The following is a 22,332-nucleotide window of genomic DNA, read 5'->3' as shown; positions in this document are numbered from 1 at the left end:
TTCAACAAATTCCAGCTCAATATGTCGCGATTTGTGATCCGATTAAAAATATTTGAAGATAGTACTTCCCGAAAAAGTAAAAAAATTCGTTTGATATTCGAAAGTTTCCTGTTATAAAAACTTTTATCGATAGCAGCTGTCGCAGAATTAAATTCTCAAGCGCACATCTGGTATGAGATTCGGTATGTAATGCTGGCAAGTGTGTTTCATTTCGTCACCGACAAATAAAACGTTTCTCTTGTTACCATTCTCTGCACTTTGCCTGCCGAGTTTCGAAGAGTCCCGTGTGTATAAAAAGGGTGTCTTCTTACGGCATATAATTTTAGAAATTGGCGTAGAGAAATTTATTACAACGCGTTCTCTTTCAACAAGAATATCCTGTCGACTCAAATATATTCTGCTTCCCTAACTTTTCGCGATTACGACTTGAAGGATTCTCTGAAACTGTGTGCAAGATTTCATGCTTCATAACTATGTACAGCCACAAGCTTCAAAATTTAATCGGATTTTACAAATTAGCTTTTTTTAATCGAATTTAATCATTGGGCCATTATAACGAGATATTTCACTTAAATTGATTAATTATAATTAACGCTGCATAAATGCAGATTTAATATCATGTCATTTCGGTGTAACCTAGATTGTAATGATAATTTAATCAATCGATCTTGCAACGCATTTTGAATCTTTCATAATTCTAATATAATTTATATTTTGCTTGTAATAATGTGATGTATATTATATTATTTTATTATTAATACATATACTAATATTTTAATAATTGTTATTTTATACTTATTGTTAATTTGTATGTTAGTAGCGTATTAATGTTTTCTCTCTTATTTCACCGTATCTTCGAGCACATATACCTTCCAATTTTCAATTACATGCATTTACGTCGCTAGCGAATTGTTCTGAATAACAAATTTTCTTACATTAATTTTAAAATAATATTATATCGTATTGTTAGCATATTCTTATACATCTACACAAAGACGCCCACTTAGCTGTAGGCTAATGGCAGTCTCATACATAATAATTAGCTAATTAACAGATGCACTTATTTGCAAATGGAACTACATTTGAGTGAACAAAGAATTTCGTAATATTTCGCAGTACCAGAAATTTTCTCCTATTTTATTAATCTATCTCAATGATGGTTTTATAAAATAATGGTGCTTTTAAAAAATGTGTTTTTTTAATTAAAACGCGGCAAAATCATCACATACGTGATCGTAGACGTAATTTATCGATTAACACGTTGAAGGGAATTATCTGGAAAAACTGTGAGGTGCCAGTGAAATACCAATCATCATTTGTCCGACTCGTTATTTTTACGGCGATTCGTTCGCATGTCAGGCTTCTCACCTTCATAATATATGAATGTTTTTACGCATGTATATTCCGTAAATGTGTACGCCAAAGATAATCCTGAACCACGCCTTCTCGCACACGCTAAACTCTGCATCACGTGCGATGCGGGTAGAAATTTTACGGTCGTTTGTTGCACATTAGTTAACAGATCGCGTGTGTGATCGGATAAACTTCCGGATTACTCACATCGATTCGTTGCGGATCCGCGAGCTGCTTGAATAAAGAGATATTTGCCTTGATAATAAAGATAACGTAGAAGCAATTTTCTGAATTGAGTTACTTGTTGAAAATTTGTAAATTTCAGTATAAAATAGTTTAGTCAGATATTTGTAAATTTTAATTTCAACAAAGCCCTGGAGCAATTTGTTCTATGTTATTATAAACACTTAAAGTAATTTCCAGATAAAACCCAACTTAAATTGATTGACAACGCGGACGGTTTTATACGCGCTGATCCTCTACTTTGTATTACGTCAAGTCACGTTACGGTCATTCTTCGACACTTTGATAAACATGAATAAACTAACATTCTACCGGGGCCGAAGGTCTCGAGCGGAGTATCGATTGCCTTGCTAAAGTCCTAGCATAATCCTTTGCTGTTTAATTGCATTAAACTTGCATAATATCCGTGCGCTCCACCGTTCAGTGCCATTATTAAATGCTTTCCGTTTATTTATGGAAGACAAACGAGCATTTCGAATTAATTTATTACGAGCAATACATGCGTATCGCAGGTGTTCAATAATGTAAAGTGATTGTATGTCAGTTTTATTTGATACCTCCATTTATTGACATATTTGATATTGTTATTTAAAATCGGAATGCGTGAGTGAGACGTGTGGTTTTTGGATAAAACTTCTATCAAACGTTTCTCGAAAGAGTTGATAAAAGTGACTATATTGACATGCAAATCATGCATCTTACTTTGATCTCGAAACAAGTCCTTTGTCAAATCATACTGCAAAACGAAATCTATCTACAGAAATAATAAAATCCAAGATTTCCCATTTTTTCATGTAAAAGAAAGATAAAGATAGTTTTTGTTTGCTTGTTACAGATCTCCTTTCAATTTTCAACTGTTCTCTTTGTCCGTATTTCATAATTGTCTAATTGTGAAACGTAAATTAAAAATTGAAGAATCTACCTGAAAGAAGATATATAGAGTGTTATAAAAATTAATATTTTCTTATTTTATTTTTCATTTTTACACAATTATTTCTGTAATTATATTTAAAAATGTTTGTTTTCATTTTCAGATACAAAATAATCCAATTCTATGATTCTATGATTTCTCTTCAAAATATCTGTTATTGAAAAGTGTTTGTCTATGGTAAAAAAAACTAGTACATATACATATATATATACTGTTCTTTTTTTGAGGTGATTCTTCGAGATTATTGTAAATTTGTCTCTCCTTTTGACAAATCGTCGCGTGTTACAAATCGACGTCTCAGGAAACTTGATTCTCCTAGACCACCAGTTTTACCACAAATGGGCTTTGCTCACCGATCCGGACGACATTGTCGGCGGGCCGAAAGGCTATCTGAAATGCGACATAAGTGTCATCGGAAAGGGCGATACTGTGAAGATCCCTCCGAAAAGCGAGAAGGACGAGGACGACATCGAGGGCAATCTCTTGTTGCCGGATGGCGTACCGATCGAGAGGCAACGCGCGAGATTCGTGGTGAAGGTCTACCGAGCAGATGGTCTACCAAAAATGAACAGCAGCATCATGGCGAACGTGAAGAAGGCTTTTACGGGGGAAGTGAAGGACCTGGTGGACCCATACGTTCAAGTGTCCTTCGCAGGGCTCAGCGTAAGATCGATTCTAAAACTTCCTTTCCAAATCATCGAAGATACATTTATCTGACAAGTAACACTACCCAAGTGTCACACGCCGATTTTGATAAGCTTTGAATATGTTGTTGTCTAGGTCAAAATATGAGATACATATTTTTTTATATCGGCCCGTTTTGCCATTAAGGGGGTGAAACACCCTCTTGAAAAAAATCGGGTTTTATATTTCTTAGCGAATACCGTCGAAACAATAAAACATATAAGAAAAAGTTTCAAGTAAAAGTTTTATGGATTCTAATGTACTTTATAACAGTGCAATCAGATTTTTCGAAAATGTCATATTTTTCAAAATTCCTTTCCCCCTCCACAATTTTTGAAAATTTTAAAATTTATCTTTCAGCAAAACTTCAAGCATATTTAACGACAATTCAACCGTATATGATAAGGTCATATTCTGAAAACGCATTTTTCAAAAATAAGCTAAAAGTACCTCTATATCGCTACATACGCGCCCCGTCCGTATTCTCGTATTTAATACGCTAGTTACTCCTGGCAACAGTTTTTTCGCACAGAGATAACAATGAAGTCGGGGGATTACTTTTAATTAACAAAATAAGTCAGGTTCTCGCCCTCTGCCGGACCCAGAAATGGTCAACGTAGAGCTGACAAGAAAATTTTACTTTTTTTATTTTTATCAATATTTCTAAATTTGTTTGTTTTTTTCTCTATAATTGCATATATACTAACATTTCTTATGAATCTGATTGCACTGTTATAAAGTACATTAGAATCCATAAAACTTTTACTTGAAACTTTTTCTTATATGTTTTATTGTTTCGACGGTATTCGCTAAGAAATATAAAACCCGATTTTTTTCAAGAGGGTGTTTCACCCCCTTAATGGCAAAACGGGCCGATATAAAAAAATATGTATCTCATATTTTGACCTAGACAACAACATATTCAAAGCTTATCAAAATCGGCGTGTGACACTTGGGTAGTGTTACTTGTGAGTAGATCTACGCTGAATTCGGAGCGAAATACAAAAAAAGGAACATTAAATGAAGCACTATAAATAGCAATGAGGGCAAACCGGCGTTTTTCTGTTCGCGACGCTTTAGGGAAAAACCAGTGTGAAGAGGCACAGCTACGCTCCGGTGTGGAATGAGCAGATAGTCTTCACCGAGATGTTCCCGCCGCTTTGCCAGAGGATAAAGATACAGTTGTGCGACAACGATCCGGTGCATGCCACTGTCATCGGCACGCACTTCGTCGATCTGAAGCAAATCAGCAACGATGGTGAGAAAGGTTTCTTGCCGACTTTCGGTCCGGCGTTCATCCACTTGTACGGCAGCATCAGAGATTACAGCCTCATCGACGAGCACTCGACATTGAACACTGGCTTGGGCGAAGGAATTTCCTATAGAGCAAGGTTGAAATATTATTGAAACATTATTATATAATTAATGTAACGCGTTTAGCACGTTATTATTATATTATTTTTATTTTTCGACGTATTTCATGATTAAAGGACACAAGCAATGATAACTTCATGAGCAAATCGAATCTACGAAACGTTAAATTGTGATTTATATTCTTTTTGTTTTCATTGGTCATTTCATATAGATTACTGATAGCAATACGAACAGAGATTACCGATAACGTGGAAATGGCACCGTCGGAAGTCGAGGTGGAGCCAACAGTACCGGTGAACGAAACCGCCTACGCCAGAAACGAGGAATTCTTTCTGTTCTCCACTATAATGGACGCCACGATGATTGATAAAAAACTCGGCGACAAGCCGATGTACTTCGAAATATCGATCGGGAACGCGGGCAACGCTCTTGATGGTCACAACGAGAGTTTCAAGGTGAAGAACTCGAATATAATTAACTGTTGTCTGAGAAGAACAAGATCGACATGTCAATCTGAATCAGTGGGAAAAATATCTTAAAAAAAATTAAAGAGAAAGAAGAAACAAAAAAAAGTTATATATAAAAGAAATATCTCTCTGCATGAGAAATGAAATGTTGTAAATCATTTTGGTATAGATGTATGATACGGGATCGAAGAGTGGGACGAGCGGGGAGGAGGACGACCTGCTAGAAGTAATCGCTGGATCTTGGCAAAGTACTACGCCGTCTAATAAACCGATGACGCACGATAAAATTTATTATTTCCTACCGTATTGGGACGACAAGCCGTGTCTTCACGTGAGAAGCATATGGCCGGATTATAGACGTAGAATGTACAACAGCAATATCATCGGCAAGATTGTTGATAAACTGGTTAGTTCACGTGTTTTATATAATTAATTTGAAGCATCACTGACCCCGACTAGAAAGTAAGTTTAATCAGATACCGAAACATTTCTCGTTTATGTCAGTTAAAGCAACACCGAATGTAAATCAATTTTTAATAAGTTAAGTCTAGTGTCTGAAATCAATACAAAAGTCTAAAATTAGACTATTATTTTTATCGATAACAAATTGTGGTATTAATTCTTTATTCGATGTTTCAAATACTTGATTTTATCATTCAAGAAATGCATTTATTTGAGTATTCTTTTGGAGGAGCTAGATTCTTGATAGACAATTGGTTGCTGCGACCGGAGTGAACAAATTACAGTAACCTCGATTCGTCAAGAAATGGATTCGTGTTAAATCAAACGGTTTTTCTTTTGCATCCTTTACCAGGAAGAAGGATTGTCAGAGGTGCAAGCGCACTTGGAGGACTCGACGTACGAGAAACTCTTAAAGACCAGCCTCGAAGAGCTGAGCGCCAATTGTAACCGGTACGTCAGTATTAGCAAGTCTAGTGTAACCGGTCCAGGCGTCGGGAAGACGAAACTGGACAAAGAGCGAACGAAGTTGTGTCAGCGAGAGCTGGAAAATATCGGGATCATGTCGCGCAATCTCAAGGCACTCGTGACCAAGAGTAGCTTCAAGGAGAGATTGAAGACGGCTCAGAGCTACCTGCAGAAATTAAAGTTCCTCGTCGAGGATGTCAGTAATTGTCAATGAATCATGCATCCCCCAGTTGTCGCGTTAGTTTCACGAAAGTGCGAATCGCGAATGTTTCTCTTGCAGCCGCAGGATTCCCTGCCGGACGTGTTCATCTGGGTGATCAGCTCCGGGAGGCGAGTGGCGTACCAGAGGATACCAGGCCGCGAACTAATCTACTCGGTGGTGGATGAGGAATGCGGTCGACATTGCGGCAAAGTGCAAACTATGTTTCTCAAGGTAAGTAAACTTAATGCTGTTAACTGTAGCTACGCGAATGGAAGCAATGAATAGCAAAAGGAACGTGGCTATTATTATAGTTACATCATCCAATTATAGCCATAGCTGTAATAACTAAGATTTCTGCAGAATTTTTAATTTTCTAAAAATTATCTAAAAATGTTCTAGGTTTTCTAGAATATTTATATGTCACAATCTTTTAAAAATTTATGTCTACGTAAGTAAATGTTATTGTCTAAACAATGCCATGTTATCCTTGCATATTAAGTAAAATTCATGGATAGCTTCCAGGCAAGAAGAAATTTGGACCTTCGGGATGGGCGATTCAGACAAAATTGCAAATTTATATGTGGTTGGGGATTCTGAAGCACAAAAAATACTTCATCCAAGGTTTGCCAAAGGGCTATGAGATCAGCCACGAGCTGAAAAATGTGGACAGACCTCGTGCATTACCGCCTATCGTCATTCACTATGTTCAGAAACACGTATGTTTTTCACTTTCTTTTTTTAGTTCGCACAACCTCTTAAATAAATGCATAATAGCGTGTTATACCTGATCGATCGCTAGAAATTTCAATTGAGGGCCCACATGTACCAAGCGAGATCATTGATTGGCAGCGATGCGTCTGGTCTCTCTGATCCGTTCGCAAGAGTGATTTGCGGTGAATTTTGCAAGTGCACGCAAGTGATCGACGAGACTCTCAGCCCAACGTGGGACGAGCTGCTGTTGTTCGATGATATCTTAATCTATGGTACCGCCGAGGAAATCAAGAAGGATCCACCGTCCATCGTCATCGAGCTGTTCGATCAGGACAAAGTGGTAAGTCGCGTCTACAGTTTCTCTTCGGTTTGATCATTCGCCCTTTTTCATTTCTCCATTTATAATCGTTTATTGTTTTACGTGTAAAATAAAAATTTGTTAAAAATCCGACTAACGTTCGAAAAAACGGTCGCTTCGCGGATTCTTTAAACTACTTCGCGCAATTTATGAATTCAGAGTTACTCAAAGAGTGTCCAACGTGCAAAAATGAACGATTTGGGAGACTTATATCCAGTTTTGCATTAAATATAGATAGAATTTAATTGGAATCAGCGATAAAGAGAATTACGTACAGAACGTTCATTGACAGTACTACCATTTCTATGATTTCGTTCTTTTTACAGAGTCGTATTGTAGCTATGGACATAACACTGCATGAGGGCTCTGCTTTAACAGTTTGTATACAACATATTGACATTTATACGCTGTCGGATACACAAGGCACGTTGTGCAGACACTCTATCATCCGCACCGAAAACACGCATGACACACGCTTGGCATGGCACTCGTTATTTGTGCGTCGGAGTTGCATAGACAAAACGACAAACTCGTAATATCGCTATTTGCCTATTCGCCAACTATTTCAAGGGTCCAACGTATGAGTTTCCAACTGCTGAAATTGCTGCAGTTGGTTAACGAAAAGTCACATGCAAACACAGTGGCACAACTGCAAATGAGTTTTCTGTAGAACTTGGTTCCCCCTATCTTGTTCAATTTCATGTCATTTTGTGACGAGCAAACATATCTGTATCTAGGCTACTAATAATATTACTATCTTCATGCACAAAGTATTTTCAGGCAGAATTTACGTCTTTGAATGGAAGAAGAAGTTACTCTTTAAATCTCTTCTGTCTGTAGTCCCCAGATTTCATCGTTTCGCACTTCCTGTATTCGTAAATGTCTTAATAATCGAATTTGAATTTATTTAATTTAAATGATATTGTTATCGCCCTTCACACAATTTCCCCGCATCGTTATAGCCATCGTTATGGCTGAGTGATGATACTTTTATTTGGTTCGCATCGGGATATCCACGTAACTTTACAGGGAAAATCAGAGTACATCGGCCGAGCGATCGCGCGACCTCACGTCAAGCTCGCCTCCGAGTCTTACACTCCCCCACAATATCCGCCATCCTTGGAGTGGTACGATGTCACCAGAGGGGCCTCGAGGGCCGGCGAGCTTCTGGCGGTCTTCGAATTACTGGAATACCCGTCTACCAAAGATTATGGCTTCCCTACTTTGCCGGATCCCAAGGATTTCAGCTCCGGGTCTCAGGTTCCGGGTTCCGGTCAGGATCAAGGCCCAATTCTTCCGGTGCCCGTCGGGATTCGGCCCACCCTAGCGAAATATCGGTAATGTTATCGATTTTTCTTTTTAGTTCAGAATACCACACATTACGGAAGACGCTAATATGTTACAAGTGAAGAAATTAATTTTTATAATGCCCCATAATAACGCTATACGGGGTTTAGAATCGAGGTGCTCTTCTGGGGTTTGCGAGATCTGAAGAGAATCCACCTTCTGACCGTCGACAAACCCCGCGTGGACGTGGAATGTGCCGGCCACATTCTCTACTCGTCCGTCATAGCGAACGCGAAGAAAAATCCGAACTTCAATACGCCGATCAAATTTCTGGAATTGGAGCTGCCCGAGCAAGAGCTTTATCGACCGCCGTTGACCATAAGGACGGTGGACTGCCGAAGTTTTGGCCGATATACCCTCGTCGGTACCCACACAATCAACTCGATTCACAAGTACATGTACTATCCTTTAACCAAAAGAGCAAAGGACGCTCAGGAAAGGAAGAAAAGCTTGTATCAGCTACAGTGCATGGGTAATTACGTAACTGATCGATTAATTACGGGACGCTTTGAAATTACCTACGTATCCCTGACTAGATATAACTTCGTAATAGACAGAAAAGTGAAATAACACATAGAGATATCATTAGTAGAGTTAATAATATATTTATAATCTATCATGGTTTTAGCATTTTAATTTAAAATCTTGATGTTTCTGTCGTAGCACTCGATTCATCTAAATCAAGATATCAAACTTCATTGCCTGACTCATTGACTGACTTGGAATCTAACAACGGTGACACCATCATCACTCTTGGCTTCGAGCTGGGATGTGGTCCTACGAAGAAGGATAAAACAGAACAAAATCTACGCAGGAAGCAGAGTTTGTCTAATGACAACAGCGTAGGTACGTTTGCAAAACAGTTATAATTATTTTACGATTATTTAGCTGAAATTATAATTAACTGTTATCTTCGTATCTTTATTATTAAATATTGAAACTTGAAAAGATGGATTTATAAAATATGTTCAGGCGATCTGGGCGCGTTGGAAGACGGGGACGGCTGTCAGGACTGGTGGACGAAGTATTTCGCGTCCATAGAGGCGATGATCGAGGAGAACAGAGAGCTACGCAAGGAGAAGTCCATATTGCAGAACCAACCGAACGGCACACTACCGATGTTCCTGGATGAAACTACGCAGGGTCAGTTAGCTGTCGCGAGCGAGAAAAGTCCGGGAATTAATCCCACGAAGAAGCTGTTCGGCCTGAAATCGCCGGCGAACGCGGCAAAATTCGTCTCGAGACTGAGTCCGAAACAGACTCAGGGCAAGTCGAAGAAGACCGCCTTACTGAAGATCTATGCTGGAGAACTGGAAGCGCAACCCGAGTTCGAGCAGTTCAAGGAGTGGTTGCACACTTTCGAGCTGTATCGGGGTAAGAAGACCGGCGACGAGACCGAGGACGAGTCTAGGATTGTCGGAAGTTTCAAGGGCGCACTGAAGGTCTATAAATGGCCGCTGCCCAAGGATCTGGTGGATTACACGGTGATGGGCTTCGATCCGCAGTATGGATTCTTTCAGGGTGTCCCGTCCAATGATCCCATCCACGTCCTAGTGCGAGTATACATCGTCAAAGCTAACGATCTTCATCCATGCGACTTGAACGGAAAAGCGGATCCTTACGTGGTTTTGCAACTGGGAGGCAAGAGAATCAGCGATAAAGAGAATTACGTGTCGAAGCAGCTGAATCCTGTTTTTGGCAAGTACGTATTTCTGCAGAGTCGATATTTGAAGTTATTTTTCACATTTAGAATGTCCCTCTCGTTTAATATCTTATGTTCGAATCATTTGTAAGAATACCATAAAGCATTATGCTTCTCAAAGTTTACATTGATCACGTTGCTATAAGAAGAAAGACTTAAGATTGTATTTCTGTAAGTTTCTAATGTAATTGCAAATTTGTGTTTAAGATGCTTCGAGATAGAGGCGACATTTCCGCAAGACTCTTTGCTCACGGTGCAGGTCCTAGATTGGGATTTGGTCGGTGCGGACGATATGATCGGTGAAACTAAAATCGATCTGGAAAATCGTTTCTACAGCAGACACCGTGCTACGTGCGGGCTCGCGAGAAAATACGACGAGTGAGTTTAATGAATGCTACGTGAAAGGCAAATGAATCTCAAGCGATAAATTAAGTGGTATCACACACGCGATTCCGTAATTTAACAACAAAGTAATTTTTATCCCGCCGCCGCTGGCCTAATAATTATTCGTTTAAGATTAGCGAACGAAGAAAACGAAATATCGCGGACTAGGATCTAGCTTTAATGAGTTTTTCTGATTTAACAGATACTTCTACTTTTCTTTATTTTCTCTATTTTGTATATTATTTTTACATTACTATTATTAGTACATTTTGTAAAATACATAATATTTTTTACGCTTTAAAGAATTATATATATAAAACTATGTCGATGTGCGAGATAAGAAAACCAAATCTGAGGACGGAAATAAATTTCGATACATGAAATTGATTATATGTTATTTCTGTTCCAGATCTGGATATAATAAATGGAGAGACGCGATGAAACCGACCCAGATACTGTCGAAATTGTGTAAAGATGGCAAAATGGATGGACCGGTGTATTCTCACGGACGCGTTACTATCGGCAGAAAAACATTTTCTCTCTCGAACGAAGAGATGGAATTTTATGTGCACACGAAGGGTTCGTAAAAAGAATGAGATAGAAAGCGAATCAATATTCTAGCGCTTAAATATGTACTATTCGTATACTATATATATATAGTATACGAATAGTACATATTTAAGCGCTAGAATATTGATTCGCTTTCTATCTCATTCTTTTTATATATATATAAAAACTTAAACTGAATATCAAAAAGTACATAAAAATGGAAATAATTAATTAAAAATTATCTTACTAAAAGTTATTATGGTATCAACGGCACATTATTCATTAATATTCATATATTAATTATCGTATTGCGTGATCAATGAATATGATTTTTAAAAACTGAATTTTATATTGAAAGAAAACAATATTCAGTAATAAATGTCTTACTACATAAAAAAATTTGATTGCTTGTTCAGGGATGGAAGAACATCTCGCTCTAGCGGTTCTCCATCAGTGGAACGCTTTTCCGCGAATAGGTTGCGCTTTAGTACCCGAGCACGTGGAAACCCGACCGCTCTACAACCCTGAGAAGCCCGGAATCGAGCAAGGAAAATTGGAGATGTGGGTAGATATGTTTCCGATGGACATGCCTTCACCCGGACCGTCCATTGACATCTCCCCCAGGAAACCCAAAAGTTATGAGTTGAGAATTATCATATGGAATACAGATGATGTCGTCCTAGAAGATGACGCCTTTTTCACCGGCGAGAAAATGAGCGATATTTATGTAAAGGGGTAAATTCTTTTTCCTTGAATTAAACAAAACAATACGTGACTATAAAATGTGCAGTACTCTTAAACAGTTTTGTACATTTGAAACTGTTATATCATTTTGTGTGTATAACTGTACATCTCAAGTTTCAAATTCATTGCTTGACAGGTGGCTGAAAGGATCAGAAGACTGTCAATCCACCGATATCCATTACCGCTCGTTAACGGGTGAAGGGAACTTCAATTGGCGCTTCATATTCCCATTCGATTATCTGGTGGCAGAAGAGAAGATCGTTATCAACCGTAAGGAGAGTCTATTCAGCTGGGACGAGACCGAGTGTAAAATACCGGCGCGTCTGGAATTACAGGTAATATTTATTGCATAACCGGTATGCATTCTCGGTGCTATTTATGATGAATGAGACGACACTCAACTCTTTGAAGGTATGGGATGCAGACCATTTCTCTGCGGATGACTTTCTCGGCGCAATAACTCTCGATCTCAATCGATTTCCTCGAGGAGCGAAAAATAGCAAGCTGTGTTCGTTGAGCATGCTAAAGACAGACGGCTCTGTGCCAATGGTGAATATCTTCAAGCAGAAGCGTATAAAAGGCTGGTGGCCATTCTACGTGAAAAAAGAGAACGAAGATATGGAACTGACGGTAAATATTACGAATATATTATTAATAATAAATAATAGCAAATTGACATATAAGATATATATTATATTTATATTCTATTTTTCAAATATGTAAAAGTATAAATGTAAAAAATACATATAAAAATTAACATGATTAATGTTAATTGTGTTTTATTAACTCGTACAGGGCAAAGTCGAAGCTGAGATACATCTGCTCACGAAAGAGGAGGCTGAGAAAAATCCTACTGGGTTTGGTAGGAGTGAACCGGACCCACTGGACAAACCGAAGTTAGTAATAATAGCATAGTGATCAATTTCCATATCTTTCTATAATTAATAAACTGTTATTTTTTATGCTGTTAATACTTAATATGCTTTAAATTTGCAGTCGGCCAGATGCATCCTTTATGTGGTTCCTCAATCCGCTCAAGTCCATCAAATACATAGTTTGGCACAATTATAAGTGGGCTATCTTAAAGGCGATAATCGCAATCGGTTTGATCATACTTTTCCTCTTGTTTTTCTACGCGATACCAGGTTATTCCGTGAAAAAAATCTTGGGAGCTTAAATACCATGTTTTGTGATGCATAACTGTTGCTTTTGAAATCTAGAGAACAATCTGATGATTAAAAAATGTGATAGTATCACTGTTACATTAAATCGACATAAATTAACATTTTATTTGATTAATTTCTTTAATTTTTTTTGATGACATTGGCGTATGAAGATTAATTTTATATAGTTATAAAACAAATATGGATTTGTAAAATGGATCTCAGTAGAAATGTACATGTAATGTTTCTCAGCAGCATATAAAAATTACTGAAATACTTGAATAACTGAAAATTACCTTTCATAAAATGTCAAACTGAATATTTTTTGAGGAAAACTGTTTATCTTGCACTTCTATTTTGTACTATAGATAGAATTGTTAGAAGAGTAGAGAGTATTATTGCATACAGATTGTCGTAGATAGTTTCAATAAAATATTTTGTTCTTGTCCCGACAGTACAGCTTACAGTTAAAGAAAAGACTTTTATTTGAACAGTTTATAATGGACCAACATAACACCAGAATAGTTGCAAACTAGAATTGCATTGTAAATAATTTGTGCACGTGGCAATTTTAAAAAAGTATGAAGAAACGGAATATACTAGCGGGAAGATAGCGGCTTGTATAAAACGCGATCTATTTTTACTCATAACGTTCTGTCACAGAGACAATTTCGTGTTTCGCTGGCGAAAACACAGAAGCCTCAACTATTGTCCATCGAATTATTGTCATTTATTGCTCATTGTACATTATAAAAGAAATATATGTATGTAAAGGAGGCTAAATAAAAGATTTAAGGGAATATAAGATTAAACAATACATTTATTTTTACGAATAACTACTTCATTATTAAAATTATAACTTTTGAATCGTATGATAATTTTATTATGCAATCTCAGTTATCTTTATTATACATTTAATATTATATATTATAATATTCGTTATTTCTTCGGAAGTTATTTCTTCGGAATGAAATAAAAGAAAACCTCTTTGCCTGGTTGACAAGTCAACGAGAGGATGAATAACTATTAAATAGTTATTAAATAAATATTTAATAACTATTTAATAAATATTATTTTAACATTAAAATTGTACAATGTAAAATCAATGTAAAATCAAAATTTAAAAAACATTTAAAAAATATTGCCTGCTCATTGGGCTAAGGCTCGCGTCAGACCGCCGGTCGCAAACGCGTTAATATTATTTGTTCATTACATACATACAGCCCTTAAACTCTTACTACAATACTAAAGTAAAATAATATAACAACATAATAATAGTAATATAATATCAATAGTATTTTATGTAGCCCACAGTTTAGCACAGGAACAAATAGAATACTGTGTAAGATATAATAATAGTCCGAAGAAGTAGCCAGTTATTACTTTGGAGTGAAATAAACGAAAACCTCTTCGTCTGGTCGATAAGTGATCGAGATAGTGGTACGAATCGTATCGAATCGAGTTTTTACGCTTTTTACCCTCCACTTTCTGAAAATCGCCGTTAATACGATTTTCATTGAAAGTAAAGCAAATTTCTGACCAATGCAGTTTCTTGGCCCACCACTGAATGGAATATAGGCATACGAACTTCTGTGTCTCGAATTTTCTGGAAGGAACCGATCCGGATCAAACTTTGTTGGTTCTGGCCAAAGTTCTGGATTTTGATGAATTGCTGCAATTGGCAACGCAACTTCTACATTTTGCGGAAGTATGTAATCACCTAAAATACAATGAATCCACATAACAATCCCAAAACATTATGTAGATTAGTTTTCTAAATAAATATATATAAATAAATATATATACACAACTTATATAAAAGATTAAAAAAATATATATGAAGATTTTGTACAAAATTATAATTGAAACTAAGTTATTATAGTGGTAATTATATGTATCATGTTCATCTTCATTCTTTAACACAAAAAACACATTTGAGGAATATCTTTTTTACTTTCTCTAAATACTGGAATTAAATTGACAAATAAATACAAATCGATAAAAAAATAAATACAAATAAATCAACATATTAAAAATTTTTTAAATATCTATATATGTTGATTTTGACAAATAAAAAGAAAAGCACGTACCTATTTTTACGTCTTCAGTTAGATACCTTGTGATGACAGGTACGGCTGAAAATAATCTAAGCGCTTCTTTTATTACTCTATCAAGATATTTTAACTGCGATAACTTGGTTCCATCAGCTAGTGTTTCCGTATCTTGAGAATATTTCTCAAGTTCTTCGTGAAGTTTCTCTTGATGCTCGAGATTATTACCCAAGAGGAAAATCGTCCATAATGTTGCAGCTGCAGTTGTATCATAGGCCTATATGTATAAAATTTAGGTTTTAATTTAACATACATACAATGCCTCTAAATATATTTATGTATTATCATTATGGGGTAATTCCGGTATAGATGACCACAAGAGAGAGATAATCAATCGTTCTAATTTCGCTACTGGCTGTACAACTGTGTTATCATTAAATCTGTGATGAGTTTTAATTATGTTTGCAAAAGGAGGTTTTGTAGAAAAATATAATAATTTAGAAAATATTTCTATTTGAATCTTTACTGTCTGCTGGTAATTTTTTGTGTGTTACTATTTTGGTTTAACTATCAGAAATATATCTAGCTTGAACTGACAGAATTTACGTTTATTCAAAACTCTCTGCGTGTGCCTGATGTACAATTTCCACTTGCGTCCGTTATATTTAATGAAGCGGTTTGATGTCTCTCGGATAATTATGAGAGGTGGCTATAGCACCTCGAAATACTTGGTCAAGTGGCCATTGAATTATCATTATTATATTTTTCTACAAAATTTCCCTTTTATTTTTCATCAGGTATTTAACGCTAGCATCCATGAAGGAAAGAAAAGGATCTAAGAGATAGTATTAACAATTTTTATCAATCTCTTTTTTAAAAATATAAGAAATTTGTTTACGTCTTATTTTAATTTGAAAATTATTTCTTCTCTTCTGTTTATATTTACGTTAATTTTAATGTTGCTCAATTAAGTTTAAATTTTATAGTCATTTTTCTCTAGTATATGAAAGCGAATCTATTTCTAAAATTCTTTTTGTAAAAATTTAAATATATATGTTTCGTTTTATAAACATTAATGTTTCATTAAGATACTACTAGCTTATTTTTTAACATTTTATTATTGAGAAGCAGACAGTGTTCTTTTCGCACTAAAAAAAAAGCGACTATGGCCATCTATCCCAGATTGATAAATCTATGTATATATATAATGTATGTATAATAGATATATTATACATACATTATAAAACCAATACCAATTGAAATACATGAAAATAAAACTTTTGACTCACTGCAAGCAAAAATGTATGAACCTGTGCCTGCAATTGATCATCACTTAAGGGATTGTCAGTTTTTTCGTTCTCGTCTAACAGCAAATCTAAAAAGCCTTTTTTCTTTCGTGCACCTATAGCAAAAAGGTTTTTGTTAAATACAATTTATATAAAATAGCAAAATTATTATATTGCGTTACAAGAAAATCTGTGCGAATTTTTCAAACAAACTTCAAACGCAAAACTTTGTATTAATACTTAATATAAAGTGGTTTTAAATTTTGTTAAAAACATTCGCTTGGACTTTTCAATCATTCCAAATCATACCTATGTCAAATTCGTCTTCATTATTTATACTGACATGGTTGCTTTGTGATTGCCGTAAAGCTTTTTTCTTGCGCATTATCTGAAAATTTTCTATTTGTAATAAGAATTTGGTCAATTTTTGTAACGCTTAATACACTGCTATTGTATATTAACTTAATATTTGCTAATGTTAGTTGCGGAAATTAATTCGGCATTTTTGTTTGAAGAAATTGAGTCTTTATTTATAGAAAAATAATAAACATATCAATCTTCGAAAACTTCATTATGATTTTCTTTTTTTTCATCTATCGAGTAACTGACGAATCTTCTCTCGCAAAAAAGGCAGCTATGAATCAATGATATCCTTGATGTATTCTCGGATATCTTTTATTTTAGCGAATCACGCGATTAAAATATGCATCGGTCAAGTACTGCTGGAGCGATCGAAATAAATTGTAATCTGTAGAGACTGCTCAGGTCAAATAAACCGCATTTCTCAGACCTTTCCAGCTTTACGAATAAATAATATTTGTCACTTTTGCAACATGTGGCCGAGCGTTATAGCTGTAAGATGACTGGCCGTGTTTCATGACTACTAAACGAACTTTTCCCCTCTATTTCACCAATCAAACGAACCAGTTATCATTGGTAATAGACAGCATTAATTGTTTGCAGTAACTCATAATTTATCGCGGCCTTCATATCTCACTACATAGGTAATAAAATTTGTTTTTCGAAAATATTGGGTTTCGTGATCGATGTCGACGGTTGACTACAGTTAATGGAAGGTTCACAGAAACTCTGAAGCATTATATGAGAATATTCTAAACATTCTCCGATATTATTCTATGAATGATCATAGAACGATCTTGTGCTGTATGGGTAAATTGCTGGAAGATATTTGAATTTAAAGAATTCTTTAACTTAACTTAAGTTATGATTTATTAAATGTAAAAGCACCGAATTAATTTCCGCATCTAATATTTTAATGATGTAACATGTATATATTGTCAGTGTTCAGCATACCTCGTTTGAAAATTTTTGAAATTTATTAAGTACTGATTTATATTCTCTTCCACTACTCGACAGATAGTAGAGCCAATCAATCCAGAACCACGGTTGAAGTAGCCGCTCAAAGGTTAATTGAAACATTCTAAGAAATACAATTACTAAGTTATAAATGTATATATATATATATATATTATTTAATTAATAAATAGTATTATTTTATTAATAGCATGAATAACTAATTATGATTGTTAAGGGCTATATAATCGATGTATGTAATCGAAGGCTAAATCGATAGATAGGATAATCGATACGATAGAAAGTGCGCATGTGTGAACGATTAAGTATTCGGTTCTTATTGTAGTCGAGCGACGTGTGCTCCGGTCTCTTGCCAATCAGGCGCGTTTCGGAGCAGATGTAGTTTCGTTTAACCGTGATTCTTATAAACGTTCTTTACATTGTTTCGTTCTTTTCATACTGTATTAACTCTCAGTAAATTTAGTTTAAGAATATCTAACAATGATGTATCAAAATATGTAAGCTGACCTATCTATTACAGACTCTATTTCATTTTCAGCTTCCTGGATTCGTAAATTCACTCCCATTGCTGTATCTGCAATTTAACAACTAGTGAGATTTATTTTTATTTCTTGTAGTGAGATATTCTTGCTAATACGTCGTCACTTATAAAGTTGAAATTCGAAGTAATAATTATAATTTATACAAACGTTACCGCATGTAATATCGAGAATAACTTTTCCAACGAAAGGAACAATATCGATAGCATTGCCTGAATTTCTTTCGATTTCTCTCTCGAGACATTTTATTAGGATAGTTGTTTTTTCCGATGTAGTCATGATATATTTGTTCAATATACTTGTATGGAATGTTGGCGCAATGAATTTCCTATCGTGGACCCATTGTGTTCCTGAAGCAGTATTAAAATGAAACAGACAAGTATTATTTAACAGAATAGTAGGAGATGATCGAATATTGATAAATCCTTAATATAGAAGCCAAGTAAAAAATACATTACACGTCCATTATTATCATTTCAATTATTTTTTAAATGGTGTGAATATTTTCTTTTCTTTGAGTTTCAGTACCGCGTTTTAGCAAAGTAAGTGAATAAATAATTCCATAAATTATATAACGAAAGTGAAATGCACAGATATATCTGTACAATGTAAGTCTATCATTTAACAATTATTTCATGAAAATTAGTTTATTTATACCTGTAGAAGTGATAAGTCCTTCTCCCAACATAGGTTTCATCAGTCTATAAAATATTCCCTTATCGATATTCGCAGTACTAGTCAAAATAGGCTACAAAAAATTAAGTTAAAATTACAATATATAAATATCTATAAGGTTTCTCAAAATTCACTTGTAACACCTGTAAGCCAAAAGAAATTTACTAAATGAGAAAAGGAGTAACGTTCGTTAATAACAGAACTGAAATTTTGCGCGTTCGAAAGTATATCGAATACAACATGTATTGGGTTAATTGGTAAGCTTGTACAGATTTTTTAAGGAAAATTTAAACGCAAACTTTTATATCAAGTCTCAATACAAAGTTTTGTGACTGAATTTTGCGAAAAAAATCTGCATCGACTTTATTCGGTCAAACTAATATTTCATTCATATCCTAGTGTTTTCTTCAATGCAGAGATGCTTCATGCTGCGCATAATGCTCTGTCTACACTGGAGGATGATCCTATTTGTGGCTCATCCGATGCCTTGTCTATACTGGAGGATGATCAACCAACTTCAATGTATGATTTTCGACTGTCTTCGGATGAGCCACAAATAGGATCATAAGAAAAACAATTTATTCATGTTGAAGTATAATTATAGTCTCCCACTGTTGTGAATCGGCGACGCGCGCCTTTATAATCGAAGCGCGCGGAGTAAATCGCGCGCTCTTGTTTCTCGCGCCGCGGCTGTGTCAGCTGTCCTCGGATCAGCTGATTGCGCTCGAACAATAAAGACAAACGTCAATGTTAAATCGATGAAAAAAATAGACGTTGTAGTAACCTGATCGTCTTTAAAAAAACAGAAGTAATTTCGCCGCGGTCGCCGTCGAAAGCGTACGGATCCGTTCTTCGTAACCCGAAACGGTATGATCCAAATCGCGAATCCGACGTTAATTTACCGTCATAAACTCGGCCGTGAAAGGTGTATTAAAAGTGTATCGTTGTTGTTAAATATATGTTAATTGAAAAGTGAATCTGAATCATTCTTTCGGTGTGTTAACGGTGGTCGCGTGTGCTATTCCGGCGATAAACCATCCGACACCCACATTTCGCGCTAGGTGCGCCGATATTATTTTTGTTTGTTTTGGTATTGTCATAGAATATGGAATTTAGAAGATTAATCTATCGATCGAAGACAGTCGTTGGTTTGCGTTGGTCCAGCAAAGACGTTCTATTTTTCGTCCGCTGAACAAATTTGTCTAGCGAGTTCCAAACGTTGTATTGCGGCGCGTACACGACTAACACGGCCTGATTAAATTCTTTGTATTTCGTTTTTCTAATAAATCGACTTTCACATAATAGTCACAAAGTGATTGTTACTCTTCGTATCTCGTTGCTAACTTCCTCTGCGATACCTATACAATTTATGAAGTTATTAGTGAATATTTATATAACGACTTCAAAAAATATTGTCAAAAAGGAGTTCTATTCGCCTCAATATCTATCCTGTATAATATTTCTACCTAGTCGGACGTACAAAAGTTCTGTTCTGCCATTCACGAATTTTAACTGCTTTTCATTTAAGAACAATTGCAGTCTCCATTCCTTTCTATTAAATTTTTATTTTTTTCCTTGTATATTCCATAGAATCTGCCTTTAAAATTATATATTGCTCCCTTATAAACTAAGTAACAAGAATTCTATTTTTGAATTTTTCAGCAAACATATATGAATGGTACTATTATCAAATAGTACTGTTATCAAAATTATTTAATTTTTGCAGTAATAATATTTAACGTTTAAAATTTATTTTAAATTAAGTAATGAAAAATGTATATTGAGTTCTTACCTGAACAAATTCGGGCTTAAATATAAATATTACCGGCATGCCTGCAATCCATTCTAAGACTATACCTTCTTTAAAGCTGTTCATGAGTGACAGACACCATTGTAGTCGTTCTGCACACAAAAGCACACGTTCGCACAACTAGACTCACTAATTATACTACATTAATTACACACATATATATGACATTATTAGAACATGTTTTATTTCTGCAATAATAACACTTAATTTACAATATTTCCTACCTTGACCTAACATTTTTATTAGCGCAAGAGAACTGCCAATAAAAGGATACCCATTCTGAGGAAGATGTCTGACTTTACTCCAAGTAACATATTGTCTATGCATCATCCGCAAAATTTGCAGAATTACAACCATGCATAAAGTACATAATGTAAGAAAGATGATATCCATTCTTGTAGTCTGTAAATATTTTAATATACATTAAGATAAACGTATAATTTATGTAACGTATTTGTAGAAATTTATAACTTTTCTACATATATTGCTTACTATATCTGTATTATGTAATTTTATGATTACAGGTACACTTCAATCCAACATTTCAGCTCTCAGCAGTACAACCGCTTCGGACGATGTCTGTCTAATACTTTGGAACATTGCAATAATAGGTATTTATAGAGTGTTACGATGCTTATTCCAAACTAGTTTTTAGTATTTGTAATGAAAAACTATAATAGTACTAGAGCATTTAAATATGATATGTATTGACGCAATGTTGGTTTTTGTACCGCATTAGACTGTAATCAGTGATAATCAAAAATAATTTACATGCTTCGCGTGTAAATCTATATACTGATTTACATTTTCCTTCAGTAGGAATAAGAAAACATAGTCAATCTTTTTTCTCATGTAGTATTCATACCGAAGCATTCGCTCGAATGTTTAACAGTTTAAGAAATCTCTCAAACCAACGTATCTTATTTTCAATTTGAAATTCAATCACTTGAATGACAATATAATTAGTATAATCCTAATCTTTATTGAACAAACCTCTTCTTGATCTTATATTTTCTCATATATAAATATATATATATATATATATATATATATATATATATATAAAGAAATATGATTCCACTTCATTAACAAATTTATTTCAATCGAACGCTCGGCGTAAGAAAAATGAATATAACCGTTAAAAACTATAGGATAATTAAGCAATAAAGATGTAATAAAACACATAGGTAACGTAACTCGTGTACACATGTGTTATAGAGTGCGATGAATCTATTGAATTATGTGTGTATTAATATGTAATATATATTTATATAATTATAATTATTGTGTACGTATAATTATAATATGTGTGTGTGTGTGTGTGTGTGTGTGTGTGTGAATGTGCACAGTACTTATTAAGTTATATGGATGAATGCAAGGAGATGTGAACAACAGCTGAACAATAGAGAAATATGTGGAAAGTAAAATTCGGGAAATGTCTGCAATGTATTAAAACCTCACTCGATTGATAATACAATTTACGGTACAGCGGAATGA

The 22,332-nt window shown here is 35.0% G+C and overlaps 2 protein-coding genes across 5 annotated transcripts in view; one reads left to right on the top strand and one right to left on the bottom strand.

The window, feature by feature from the left end:
- Positions 1 to 13,944, top strand: part of LOC105275662 (otoferlin) — a 31,870-nt gene extending 17,926 nt beyond the window's left edge. For 2 of the 4 annotated variants that reach the window (XM_011332663.3, XM_026971701.1), the window contains exons 9-28: positions 2,847 to 3,190; positions 4,292 to 4,602; positions 4,797 to 5,040; positions 5,222 to 5,458; positions 5,867 to 6,175; positions 6,260 to 6,412; positions 6,697 to 6,897; positions 6,981 to 7,232; positions 7,577 to 7,627; positions 8,280 to 8,587; positions 8,708 to 9,069; positions 9,261 to 9,443; positions 9,570 to 10,299; positions 10,507 to 10,677; positions 11,093 to 11,262; positions 11,649 to 11,967; positions 12,113 to 12,311; positions 12,388 to 12,606; positions 12,772 to 12,872; positions 12,973 to 13,944. In XM_011332663.3, coding sequence (XP_011330965.2) covers positions 2,847 to 3,190; positions 4,292 to 4,602; positions 4,797 to 5,040; positions 5,222 to 5,458; positions 5,867 to 6,175; positions 6,260 to 6,412; positions 6,697 to 6,897; positions 6,981 to 7,232; positions 7,577 to 7,627; positions 8,280 to 8,587; positions 8,708 to 9,069; positions 9,261 to 9,443; positions 9,570 to 10,299; positions 10,507 to 10,677; positions 11,093 to 11,262; positions 11,649 to 11,967; positions 12,113 to 12,311; positions 12,388 to 12,606; positions 12,772 to 12,872; positions 12,973 to 13,153 — 5,045 coding nt within the window. In that variant the 3' untranslated portion in view covers positions 13,154 to 13,944. The remainder of the gene's footprint in view (positions 1 to 2,846; positions 3,191 to 4,291; positions 4,603 to 4,796; positions 5,041 to 5,221; positions 5,459 to 5,866; positions 6,176 to 6,259; positions 6,413 to 6,696; positions 6,898 to 6,980; positions 7,233 to 7,576; positions 7,628 to 8,279; positions 8,588 to 8,707; positions 9,070 to 9,260; positions 9,444 to 9,569; positions 10,300 to 10,506; positions 10,678 to 11,092; positions 11,263 to 11,648; positions 11,968 to 12,112; positions 12,312 to 12,387; positions 12,607 to 12,771; positions 12,873 to 12,972) is intronic. The other 2 variants (XM_011332665.3, XM_011332664.3) reach the window with 2 other exon arrangements.
- A 73-nt stretch (positions 13,945 to 14,017) lies between these two features.
- On the bottom strand, positions 14,018 to 21,437 carry LOC105275664 (cytochrome P450 4C1). The gene is made up of 11 exons (XM_026971809.1): positions 21,328 to 21,437; positions 21,060 to 21,237; positions 20,818 to 20,927; positions 19,008 to 19,098; positions 18,506 to 18,700; positions 18,319 to 18,385; positions 17,791 to 17,917; positions 16,786 to 16,864; positions 16,480 to 16,592; positions 15,230 to 15,467; positions 14,018 to 14,859 (listed from the first exon to the last, which is right to left on the bottom strand). Exons 2-11 carry the CDS (start codon positions 21,226 to 21,228, stop codon positions 14,519 to 14,521), a joined length of 1,530 nt encoding a protein of 509 aa, XP_026827610.1. The 5' UTR covers positions 21,229 to 21,237; positions 21,328 to 21,437; the 3' UTR covers positions 14,018 to 14,518.
- Between the last annotated feature and the right edge of the window lie 895 nt (positions 21,438 to 22,332).

This window comes from Ooceraea biroi, chromosome 8 (assembly GCF_003672135.1).
Source record: "Ooceraea biroi isolate clonal line C1 chromosome 8, Obir_v5.4, whole genome shotgun sequence".
NCBI lineage: Eukaryota > Metazoa > Arthropoda > Insecta > Hymenoptera > Formicidae > Ooceraea > Ooceraea biroi.
Note: the sequence above shows the minus strand (reverse complement) of the source record. Positions and strands in the feature narration are given on the sequence as shown.

Coding starts and splice junctions, on each gene's coding strand:
- LOC105275664 (XM_026971809.1), bottom strand. CDS start 21,228: ATGGATATCATCTTTCTTACATTATGTACTTTATGCATGGTTGTAATT. Junction 20,928..21,059: donor AATAAAAATGTTAGGTCAAG/GTAGGAAATATT, acceptor TTTTGTGTGCAG/AACGACTACAATGGTGTCTG. Junction 16,593..16,785: donor TGAAGACGAATTTGACATAG/GTATGATTTGGA, acceptor TTTTTGCTATAG/GTGCACGAAAGAAAAAAGGC.